The sequence below is a fragment of the Enhydra lutris genome, unplaced genomic scaffold (assembly GCF_002288905.1).
Source record: "Enhydra lutris kenyoni isolate GAN:26980312 unplaced genomic scaffold, ASM228890v2 scaffoldscaffold51, whole genome shotgun sequence".
In the NCBI taxonomy this organism is placed as follows: Eukaryota; Metazoa; Chordata; class Mammalia; order Carnivora; family Mustelidae; genus Enhydra; species Enhydra lutris.
In genome coordinates this window covers 896,947-909,870 of record NW_019154135.1, presented here as the reverse complement: position 1 = coordinate 909,870, position 12,924 = coordinate 896,947, and the positions used below count along the sequence as shown (strand labels likewise).

Below are 12,924 nucleotides of genomic sequence, written 5' to 3'. Positions count from 1 at the left end.
ATGGAAAAGTAGTTGAGAGATACTGACCTGCGGCCCAACCGGGAAAGAGGGGTGGTTCTGACTGGCCTGGTGTTGGTCAGGAGTGCCTGGGTCTGATAGAGCCGGGTTTCCTCTGGCCCCTGGAATTCAAAAGAGAAGTGCTCCCTTTAATAGAAGATCCAGCCCGGGAACTGCCCATGACCCCATTTTCCTGTGATGTCACATAACATTAAGGTACAGATGACATGCCAGAGTGGTTTATCAATAGCTCCAGTGCTCAAATCACTTGTCAACTGCATAAATTATGCTAATGGATATTCAGGATGGCCAGTCATTCCGGGAGGGAGAAGGCTGGGACCGGGGCTGGGGGGAGGGAGTGACACCATCGTCAGTCGCACTAACAGGCTTGCATGATCCATCGGTTTGCACCGCGTATCCCAATGCCCTGTGTGGGTGGGAAACCGCATCCTTTATGCACAGGCGGGCGATAGCTAATCTAATTTCCCAAAGCCAGAGAACACGAGATCTCAGATGTGACCAAGTACATCTGTATTAGCCCTTATTATGACTGTAGAGCCTTGGAAGCCTTTTCTCTGTACCCATTGCAGATACCAACTCATATGAATGTGTTTTCTTAGAGACAGCCTTTTTCAATTCACCTTAGGTGATACCCTGGACATCACAGGGATGTCCTGAAGCCAGTTTCCTGGGCGCTAAATGAAACAGCAGGAATAACACCCTAACTCCGGGGATCCCCGCTGTGCTGTGTGTGGATCACAGTTTCCTGCCTGTGCCAGAATCCTGTTGGATGCCAAAGCACAAAGAATGAATTCCCACCAAAATGGCAAGTCTTTCACATCTTCTTCAAACAGAGTAGTTTCTCTGTGTGTGGCGGTGTGCTCTGTTTTCCGAATAGACGGGAGCAGGTAACATAGCCGTAGGAACCATAAACAGATGAATAGGTAAGCAAAAAATAAATAAATAGATCCGGCTGCAATTTTTGAGGGGCTTGACTCAGTAGCTTTTGTTTTCTTGGTGGTTGAAATCCAATTCCAAGCCACCCTTAACGAGATCCTCTTTCCTGATGTTTGTCCTATGAATAGCAAGTGGGAGACAATTCAAACCCTGTTTACTGGCATGCCATGGACAGCGGAGAAAAAAAGATACGATTCTGTCACGCTTATAAATTTTAAAGAAGGTATTATTGGCTCATTTAAAACAAATTCTTCTATATATTCTCCAAAGGGACAGACTTATAAATAATGGAAATGTGGAAAAAAATATTTCAGCACATTAAGCTACAAATAAAATTGACTGCTACATATTATTCAATTGACTTCTATCTCCACTGCGATGTGTCAATCATAACAGCATTTTATTATAGGATTAAGCAATAAATGTGCAAAACCATTATGCAGAAATCTGAAAATCTGATTAATTTGTAATATTTTTTTTTTTGCAGAAAGTCAGGACTGGACATTGCTTGGGGAATACTTACAAGCATTCTATTGAAATTTCTAAATTGATTTGGAACAAACTAATAAAAACACAGACTTGCTGACATTTTATAAAGTGAATTCTGTCAAAATATGTTTGGCATTTTAATGATTGCTGTCATTTAATAACAAGGCTCAGATGACCCATCATAAGGCGCCAACAATTTCCTCATAATGTGCATGAGAGCTTTCTTCTAAATTTTTTATAGGTGATGTATTCATTATGCTTGAGTAGTAAGGCACTTTAAACGGTGAACTTTGCTGGTTGAATCTCATATTTTCTGTTCTCATATAATCAAGTCCAACTTTGCCTTAAAATTCTCAGCAGGGCTTTGTGGACTTTTATAGAGCAAATCCAGGTCCCTGAGGGACGCTTTTGGTCACTTAGGCATATTCTGAAATAGCTAAAAACCCACTTTGGTTTAGTTTTGAAGACACTTTAAAATTTTGGGGTGGCTTCCTCATTCCCACTGGGCATGGATTTTGACACCAGACTGCGGAAAGAAAGTTTTACAATACACGGAAAGAGAGAAAAACCCTTCCGCACCCATTAAAATACATGTATGTCTTAATTTCAAAACTTTTCTATGCTATGCTAGGCCCTCTGGCCTCAATTTTTTTTCATGTGGACCAGGTCTGCTTTTGGACCTTGTTCTTAATGATAAGCCATTGTAAGGGATAGGATCTGTCCCGAACAGGCGCTGTATCAATGAGATGTTGTTTGTTCTTTGTTGCCCATAACTTTACACAGATTACATTTGCTTACAATTTATTCTTTGTTGCTGGAGGCCCTGCCCAGCACAGGGCAGCTTGTCTTGAGGCTGATTATTCTCAAAAACCATGTTCAGGGCAGTACAGGGCAATTCTACACAATTTCATGTGTAAAATGAAGTCTTTCACAGGCTTTAGAAGAGATTATGTATGCTCTCCTGCCAGGATCAAAAAGTAATGTCTCTTCTTAATGCACGTCTCCACTTCCCCAAACACATGTATCATGCTTAACCTTGTAGGACCATAAAAGGATCTGTCTGGTCGGAAGGCAGCTCCCAAATCAGGGGCCTTCTCAGAGCCAGAGTGGGGAGCCAGCAGTCAAAATGAATAAATGACGTTGGCTAAGGGTTTCCGAGAGATTTGAAGCAGCACGTAGCTGCGTGTTAGGGGAGACTGTGAGGTCACCTATTTCCCGTGCCACAGACGTGAAAACGTGAACTTTAACAGGCTGGGCAAGTTCCTCTTGATCAGGATCCTAAGACACACATTACCTCTCTGGAGATCAGGGATGCCCAGAGTGCTCTCCATGGCCTGTTCTGAGTGTAATAGGCTGTACTTACCAGGCAGCACCTGTGGGCTTTCGTGGAGCAGGGACAGTCTGCACTCTGCACACCCAGTCCCTAAGGCAGGCAGGGTATTTGCACTGACTGATATCTTCACTTAGTGGAAATAGAGGTTTGGCTTTTAATTTGGGAGTGGTAGAATTCCCAGAAGACAGGCATTGACATCCACTTGACTATTTACTATTATTTAGTATAAGCCTGGAAATACCTTTAAATGATTAGCTTATTGGCAGATTCTACCTCAATTCCAATTCAGAGACGAGAAGGAGTTTGATGTCCAGGTTAAAAGCAAGGGCTCTTTTAAACTTTAAGCTCTGCCTGGGTCTCAGTTTATGCCACTTAGCTAGGTATGGCAACTTGGGCTTGTTTTCCAACTTCTTTATGCATCAGCTTGCTTCTCTAAAAGTCTGGGATGATAATAATGCCTCCCTCATAGGGTTGCTGTTTATAAGGATTAAATGAGCACAGAGATTTGTAAATTTCATGGGACAGTGCATGTTTGTGCTAATTCTGTTGACTGCTATGATTTAACACAATTTGTTTTTAATGTATTTAATATTATTTAATTTTTAAAAGATAGATTTATTTATTTATTTATTTATTTATTTGAGAGAGAGAGAGAGAGAGAGAGAAAGAACAGAGGGAGAGTAGAGGGAAAAGTAGACTCCTCGCTGAACAGGGACCCCAATGCAGGGCTGGATTCTAAGACTCTAGGATCAGGACCTGAGCTGGAGGCAGATGCTTAACAGACTGAGACACCCAAGTGTCCCAATATTATTTAATTTGCCCATGACATTTGCCTTCCCCACGTGAACTTAATACATACTCCTGTCCCTATGTGTGGTCCACGTTCCCACCCATGCTGCCCTGTGTATTCTGTATCATTTGATGAATGTATGACATTGAACCATAAGAGCTCACAAAGCTAGAGGTTTACATAGAACCCTTACTTCAGTCCATGGTAACGTGATCAGGAAATGGGACAAAATGATACTGGCAAACAGCTTCCGAATTCTCACAGACCAGGGCTTGGACCTGAGTTCCTGCTCAGGCCTGAGATCCAGAATCACTCGTGGAGCTTCTTGAACAGAGAGATTCACATCGCTCGTTGCTCACATGTGTGTTTTCTGAAACCCACCAATGACTGAGGACCCCAGGAGGGACAAGGGGTGTAGGTGCTGCCCACACAAATCCGGATCTGCTTTGTGCTGAGGAACCACACATGAGGAGTTCATGAGCAGCACGTGGGGCATGAGCTGGCACGGCCCCCTCGCCTTCCAAGTGTCTGCACCCAGAGCCGCCTTCTGTCTGATCCTGATTGACTTCTAGCTTCGCAAGGGGAAGAACCATCTCAAATATGTCAATTTCGTAATCAGGATTTGTTCCCGGGTAATCAAGGAATAATTCAAGGAGTGTGATAACGGGTTTTAAAGGGATTATAACATAAAATGTTCAGTAGCTACACAATAGGAGTCCATTCTCTATAGATACAGGGACCCCTAGTGTGAGTCTCTTAAGGAAAGGATAGATCCTAAATGGTGAGATGCTGGAACACTGAGGAGGAGTTACGCTCCGTTAAAACTTATTTTCAATTGTTGAGATGCCTGCTTGTCAGAGCGTGGGTTCCTTCCACACCATCTTTCCGGTGTTGATCTCACATCTGAAACCTGAAAAGCTGCCTGCAGATCTCTCTGCTGCGGAGGGAATGGACGGTCTGCAGAAATGAGAGGGGGACACCCAGAGTCTATTCTTCGGGGCCTTCCTCAAGTAGCCTTGCAAGTTCCACCCCCGACCCAGCTCAAGTTGGGAGTTCCCTGAACTACCACTCACTGTGTTCCTTTTATCAGGTTCGTTTTCTTTTGCAAATTTTCCTTCTCCTCCTACTCCTCCTCCTTCTTCTTCCTCCCCTCCCCCTCTCCTCCACTCTTCCTCCTCCCAACTTCCTCCTCCCCCTCATTTTCCTCCTCCCTCTCCTCCTCCTCCTCTTCCTCTTGCCCTTATTTTCCTCTTCCTCCTCCTTCTTCTTCTTCATACAATGCGTTTTCATTAACTAAGGCAAACCCAGGCTTGGCACCTCCCTGTTACTCCACAGGTAACAAAGGTATTTATTCTAGTAGAGGATTAAATGCTCCCAGCCACCCCTCCCCCCTTCCAGCCCTTTTGGGAGTTGACTTTTCCAAAAAAGTCATTTTAAGAAGCAAATATAACATCTTTAATCCTGAGACGGTATACTCCTTTCTGGAGCCTTATCCTGTTCCCTTTGTGAAGAGACTACGAGGCCAGTATAGATTGAGAAGGAACCAGAACTGCAAATACGGATTGCTTATCCAGAATAAGCCAGTTCCACCTTCTCCCCCGTGCTGGGCATCCCTCCCACGGATACATTTTTAAAAACTGGTTTCTTCAGAGAGAAAGAGTTTGGGTTTCTGTCTTCCACACATTAGCACAGTCATAATCATGTAAAGGTCGCAGGCATCGCTTAGCTTTTTCTGGTATTCGGACCTTCCCTACCCACTGTTTGCGGTTTTCACCGGCCAGCGAGCGGACGCAAAGGTTGCTTATTATAAGATGGACAGTTGAAGGCATTATTATTTCATGTTGGGTATGTGAACCCAGCTAAACAGGACAGAGGCCCCCCTCAATTACACTCTGTTTTCTTTCAGTTTCTTCAAGATTCCTAAATGCCAAGGAGGGAGTGAGTGTGTCTATAAAAATCTTTTTCAAGCCTCTCCCATGGCTTGCCCCTGCTTTTGCCAGTTGGGATTTCTTTAGGATACAGGCCGCACATGAATTTATATACAGAACGCCGTCCAGACTCCTGGTAGAATTGGAGACTCTAGAGTAATAAGCCGCACTTGGAAATTAAATGTTCGTTCATTCACGTAAGGGTTTGTGTATTTTTGCAAGTCCTGCTGACAAGTACTTATAGCTCCACTCACGGAAGCCTGGAGAACAGAGATCTGATGACATTCATGTGATAAATGAATTTCTTTATTCTTCTAGCAGGTGACTTCCCTGGCCTTTAGTGGAGGGAAATCCAGTTTTCTCTGAGGGAGGGTCTAAGTCTTCAGTGGTCCTTAAGGCTGGTATTTATTTAAAGGCTGCACGTATGCATGAGAAGTCGAAGGGAGATTTGAGATATCTCGATAAAGTATAACAAGAAATCCTACAAATCCTTATTTGAAATTGATTATCTTCAGGTGTTTTGTAATATCTACCAGAATTATTCCAAAGTAGAAAATTCTGTTCTACCAGTGAGCTTAATCTATGCGTGCTGGAGAATAAAGACATTTTTTTTTTCCTTTCTCAGAATTTACTAAATCTCTCTCCAGTCTCCCTGCAACAATTTTTTATCATTTGTTTTCACATCCATCTAATAAAAGCAGAGCTGAACTCCTGTGATATCTAGGCCAGTAAAGGTCTCCACTTCTGTAAATGCTTCCTTTCGGAAAAGAGATGAAAAAACAGAGAGTCATCAAACCCATTAAAGCAAAATTCCATGACATACTACTGGCACAGAGGGAGTTTTGGGTATGGATTATTCCTCGAGGACTGCTATCTTCACAAGAATAGGAGTTCTTCCAGGGCAAAGATTCTAACTCACCTTCGCATCTCCTGCAGGCCAGCTTTTCACCATGTACGTATGTAAATCCATAGGTATGCATGTATGTGTGCATGGGAAAATATGCATGCATGCCGATGAATATGTATGCTTTAGTGAGTTGGTATTTTTTTTTTAAGATTTTATTTCTTTATTTGAGAGGGAGAGAGCGAGCACAAGCAGGGGTAGCAGCAGGCAGAGAGAGAAACAGACTCCCCACTGAGCAGGGAGCCCACTGCAGGACTCAGTCCTGGGACTCTGGGATCATGCCCCGAGCCAAAGTCAGACGTTTAACTAACTGAGCCACCCAGGTGCCCCAAGAGTTGGTATTCTTAAAATGATGGAGATTTGTATCAAAGTGAACTGAACATATTTAGACACAGATTTTAAACCACCTGAAAATGGTTTGTCTAATTTTTACAATGTCTTTTTAAATCAACACTATTTCCAACTCAGGGAAATGTGATTGATAGGACTCTGCCACAGCCCAGGGAGAAGACGGTCGAGTATACCCTGTGCTTTTAGGCCTATATATGGAGTCTCCTCCTTTCATGCTTCATCCATGCTTAACCCTACACCAGGTCCTGCTGACATAATTTGTGGGGTTCGTTGCCAAATAAAACTGCAGGTTCCTGGTGTGAGGCTGGGAAGGCCATCTCCTCTTTCCCGAGACTGCTGTTTCCCTCCATGGCACCTGGGTAGACCCACAGGTTTGCAACCTCCTTGCTGGGATGAGCTAAACACCTGAATCCGGGGTAGGTGGGGGAGCCTCTGTTGAAACGTACCCTGAGCAGATGACCCTCTGTGCACCTGACCTAGGCCCCCAGGAAAGGCAGGATGGAGAGAGTGACAGTCATAGCCAGGATTCCAGGAGTCCTGGGGTGCCAGGGGTAGGGAGCAGGTCCTGGGGGAAGTGAGGAGACAGCGGCTAGACTGCCAGAGACTCTAAGCCTCCACCCACCCACTCACTCACTTTTGTTGTCCCATCAGTCTTGACTTAGAAGACATAATTTCAAAGGTAAATTATTAAGAATGGCCAGACAGTGGTCTCAGAGCCCCGCTTTGTGAGGAGTCCCGGGTGCCTACCAGCCACTCCCAGGCCCATAGAGTGACCCCTGCTTTGGCTCGCTGTCAACTCCCACTGACAATTTTGGATTACTAGTTTTCTGTCGAGGGACTTCCTTATAAAAAGGGTCCTCAAAATTTGAAAGTTGCACCTATACCCTCATTGGGGAGTCATTTTTCTAAATCAATACAAATTTTGAAAATAATGTTTGCATCCACAGAGGGATTTAGATACGGTCTTTTTCCCCAACAAGAAACTGAACTCACAAATCATCAGCGCATCTATTAGACATCACTACCAATGACCACATAAACATTTGGTAGAAAATTAAGATAAAACATGGCTTTGTTTCCTATGACTCCTCAGTTACCTATCCCTAAATTGGGAGGACAAGGCATGCATCCGGCAAAAGGGAAATCATAGAGAACATGTCATATATCTTCTTGAGTTGTAGACCTCGCTTTTGAACAGTGTGTTCTCACTAACAAAAAACAACAATAAAAAAAACCAAACTCGCACCCTTTCTCTTCTGACTAGCTGGCTACTGGACCTTCGCCAAGCTTGCTGACAAGGGGACATGATCTAAATACTCCAGGACGATATAATCGGCCTATTGTAAAAGTTCTCCCACGTTAGCTACGGATGGTACAACGTGCAAGAATAACTGAGAACTGACCTTAAATGTGCTTGAAGGAGGGCCCGAGCAGTTAATTAATCTGCTTTAAAAGCTTAGGTGAAAACACGTGTGTGCGTGCATGTGTGTTTCAGAGTAGGAAGATGAGGCCAAAACCGGGGAAGCTGGTCTACGGTCTCCCACATAACACCTGTGCTATAGCGCTGCGGCATTCCAATGGTATGGGGTAGAGGTCATTGGAGCTCTTGTGATAGTCCATCCTCCAGCCTCATCTAGCAACATTCAGGTTTGTTTTTGAATATCTGCAAGCCTGTCTTGCGGCCCTACAGAGGTCTGTAGGGCTGCCCCATCAGAAGTCTCAGTAGCAGATTTAGCTGTTTCAGTGTTCCGATGCTCTTCACTGAGCAGTCCCATACAGATACCTGGAAACCCCAAGCCTGAAAGGGAGGGGGGATGTCAAACAGACATTGCCGTGTCATGGTAACGTGAGCCCCAAATCCTGGCTCACACCAAAGTGTCCTGGAAACCACAGTAGTGGATCATCCCCGCTCTGCTCCTCAGCGACCCTAGATGCCTTCCAGAGGCCTGAACTCAGCACCATCCTTCTGCTGCAAGGAGGCCAATGATCCCATGTTCTGAACATGATTTAACCGTTAGTTACAACTGAATAAATCATTATTTCAATTGGAAAGGATAGCCTCTGGGTACAGTTACTTCTGATAAAATACTCAGAATACAGGATCTCAGAGACATCCCCCTACCCTGGTGCAGAAACTTGCGGTCTTCTATCTTTGGTGGGTGCGTTTCTGACCCAAAGATCAGGTGGTTGGATTGTCACAGATCACGGGCTTTCCCAGAGTCTGGTATGTCACAGATCAGTCAAATTAAAGGGGCATGCTAATAATTGTGTGGCTAGGAAGATCTTAGCATTTAATTTTGCCAAGCAAAAATATCTTTAAAAACTGCCAGGAACAGGGGCGCCTGGGTGGCTCAGTGGGTTAAAGCCTCTGCCTTCAGCTCAGGTCATGATCCCAGGGTCCTGGGATCGAGCCCTGCATCGGGCTCTCTGCTCAATGGGGAGCCTGCTCCCCGCTCTCTCTGCCTGCCTCCTCTGCCTACTTGTGATCTCTGTCTGTCAAATAAATAAATAAAATCTTAAAAAAAAAAAAAAACCTGCCAGGAACTGTCGTTATCAAACAAAGGCATTTTAATGTTCCTCTCTTACCCAAAAAGATGTGTTTACATTTCTTTGGTTTTTTTTTTTTAAATATTTCATTTATTTGTTTGAGAGAAAGTACACAAGTGGAGGGGAAAGGCAGTGGGAGAGGCAGAGGGAGAAGAAGGATCCCGGCTGAGCAGGGAGCCCGATGGAGCACTCAATCTCAGGACCCTGGAATCATGACCTGAGCCAAAGGCAGACACTTCACCCAGGGGCCCCATGGGTGTGTTTACATTTAAAAGATAATCCTTTAAATAGAAAAAAATTAGACTAATGAAAAACTCCCTGCGTTGGACTTTTTTTCTTTTTCTTTTCCATTTTCCACTTAAACAGTGTCTGTTTAAAGTTAGGGGACACTGGTGTGTCACAGAGCACTGGGGATCTTCTTGCTTGCATACTAAGGTTTAAAGAATCAGTGTGCCTCTCCCTAGCATCCTCCAGAAACAGAATATATCTGAGAAAAACTCTGAAAATATTTCTTCTTGAAATAACTAATCCCTCTTTTCCCCTCCATCCTTATTTTTAGAGACATCAGTATAATTTTCTTTATATAAAGTTCTTTGTGCTAAATAATACATTGATTTCTTTGTATATATTATTTTATCAAGCCTTACAATAACTCTGTAATGTAAGTTTATGACTGTTATGTCCACTTACGCAGGAAACTAAGCTTTATAGAGGTTAACTCACTATCACTTACGTAACAACTAAATGACACCTTATCCCAGGCCATCTGATCAATGGAAAGCCCATGTCCTTATCAGCTAGACTATCTACTACTCAAATATCTCAAAACAGCTACCATTTACTGAATACTTACTGAAGGCCAGACACTTTGCTCAGTATTTTATGTACATTTTCTCATTTAATCTCCATAGAAGCCCCGTGTTATCAGGATTATCATTCCCATTTTACAGATGTGTAAGCTAAGTTTTAGACAAGCTAAGTAACTCATCTGTGGTCCCAGAGTTAATGAGTGATAGCTTCAGGATTTGAATCCAGCTCTACTGGACGCCAAGGCTACACTATCCCATGCATCAAATGCAAATGTTTTAGGGAGACAGAACACAATAAGTCCCCAATGCCATGATAGAAATGATGTTTTTCGGGTATTTTCCTAGTGGAACTTGGCTCTGGAGACCTCTAGGTTCCAGGTGTGGGAAAGAGGGTGATGGAGGACTAGAAATGGTGCATGCATGACGGGAGGAGAGCAAAGGGTGGGTCCCACCAGATACAAGATTTTTCTGTGCCACATTTTTTCCCAGAGAGACTGTGACATATTCCTAAGAAATAAACACCCCCATCTTCCTTAAAATACTGTTTATAATGAGTTAGCTACATGACAGCTGCATTCTTAGGGTCCCCATTCTCAAGGCATGATCTCTGGGCCAGCAGCAACTCCCCTCTGCAGGTCCCAGCCCATCCGGGCCTGAGATCCACATTGTGACAAAATCCCCAGGTAATTCACACCCACAGTGAAGTGTGCAAAGTACTGGTTTTGAGTTTGTAAATAAGTCGTTCCTTCCCACTCACCCCTTTCCTTCTTCCTTTCTCCTGCCCGCATCCCTTCCTTGTTTCCCTTCTCCTTCCTTCCTTCCTTCCTTTACTTGTGTGGCCTTTAAGCACAAATATACCTGAAACACCTAACTTTCACCAGACGCTCACAGGAGACTGTGGTATCCTATCTCACAGAAGTCAGGGCAGGAGCACATGGGGATGCAGAAAAACACATTCAAGAGGAATACTCTGTCATAGTAATAACCCTCGACAAGTCTTCACCGCGCGCAACCTGTGGGAAGACCCTCAGCAACGAGGTTCACAGCAGGAAGAGTAGGTCCTACATTCTTAAAGGGAAGCATATTTATCCTTTTTAAAACACAACAAAACTGATGCCAGATGCAGCCCCGTATTCTTGCTCTGTGATTTATGGCAATTTTCCTGACACTTTCTCCTTCCGTATCCACATCTTCGCTTTTCCATTTGTGAGGATCCGTGTAGATAAGAGTCTGGCCTATCCATTTCAGTTATTTACTCTCAGAACAGCACATTCTTTGCAAAAGTAGCCAGAGCACCACTTTAAAAATGGGGAATAAAAATTTTAAATCTCTTAAAGCTGAAATAAAACCGTATTTCTACGGATCCACCAAAAGTGTAGGGTTTGCGATCATTCTTGTGTGCAACTCAAGATGGGTGGAAGAGGAATCATGCAAACCTCAGCAAAGCACAGGAAGGAGAGCCTCCCAGAGGAACCGCATGACGTGTGCCTGTAGCATCCCCTCTAGTTAACAGCCCCTTATGGTCCCAGAGCTTCTGTGACAAAACTGCATGGGAAGAGACAGAAGGATGTTGCACAGCTCACTGCGAACAAGTTACCAAGGGCTACCAAATCTTCAGAGAAGGGGTAACAACACATTGCAACTGTAACACGTTTGAAGGGATCCAGAATAGAACACGCAAATTCATGCACCATCCATAGATCCTTGGTTAGACGTTTTTTCCCCCACAGTTGGTTATAAAAAACCAAACAGCCAAACATCTAGTCCGATTCCTGTGTCCGTGACCATTTTTCTCTCACTTAGTCTATTTATCCTTTAGCATTCCTATAATTGAAAAAGTATCTATTGCTAAAAGATGCTATTAACTTGAGTGCATTCATAGAGTGTTATATCGCTAATAGACTTAGGTCATATTCTTTTATCCTTTTAGCAAAGCATTATTTTGTTGTCCTCTTGTTCTGAAGGTTTCATTCCACTTAAAGTCAAATAGAACAAAAGCTTCACAGAACTTGTTCGTATTGTTTTTTACCATTATTTTCACTCCATTACATGACAGTATCAAATGTGTTGCAATTTCTATTTGTTATATCAACTTATTTTTGGATCTGTGTCAGAGCTCATAATGTAAAAATGTGCCTCCCAAACGTGACTTGGACTCAGACAATAACTGTAAGGTTTTAAGTCCAAATACTTTTAAGATCTACTTGTTGAGTTTACATTTGACTTGAGAATGGTAAGGTCAGAACTGAAATAAGAAACAGCAAACCACTAACTACAACTGTGAAAAGGTGAAATAGTGAAAGAAAACATATGCCATCATTTAAAAATATATACAGGTTTCTTCAAATCTCGACTGCTATTGATGTATAACTCATGAATATTTTATGTTTTCACTAAGAAAGAAAAAAGCTCCCGATTAAACCATGACATGCTGCTGATTATAATACACATCCATTTTTTTATCCCCAAATCTTCCTCTTAGATATCACATTAAAATATAGGGGATAAGTTGGATTTCTCAGAATGAATAAAATACATTAGTACTCATTGACTTGATTATATCTATAAAAGTTTGGGCACAGAAAACATCCAATAGAATAAACTGGAAATTTTACATACAATGTTCAAATATCTTCAAAATTTGGTGGGTTAGAATTTGTGAGTGGACTATGGTAGTTGGATAAAATTCCTTACTTAGAACGAACCAATCCAGTCAAGAAGGGATCCCAGGAAGACCCCAGAGAAAGGTAACAGTCATAGAGTATCAGGCAAGAGTCTGACAACACACTAGAATATTCTCCATAGGTCATCTCCTTCAG

General features: G+C 43.0%; 1 protein-coding gene across 1 annotated transcript in view; it reads right to left on the bottom strand.

Moving 5' to 3' along the window:
- The window catches only part of LOC111157058 (POU class 6 homeobox 2), a 364,879-nt gene that overhangs the window by 239,744 nt on the left and 112,211 nt on the right, over nucleotides 1-12,924 (bottom strand). Inside the window, exon 2 of the mRNA XM_022518270.1 lies at nucleotides 28-119. Coding sequence (XP_022373978.1) covers nucleotides 28-119 — 92 coding nt within the window. The remainder of the gene's footprint in view (nucleotides 1-27; nucleotides 120-12,924) is intronic.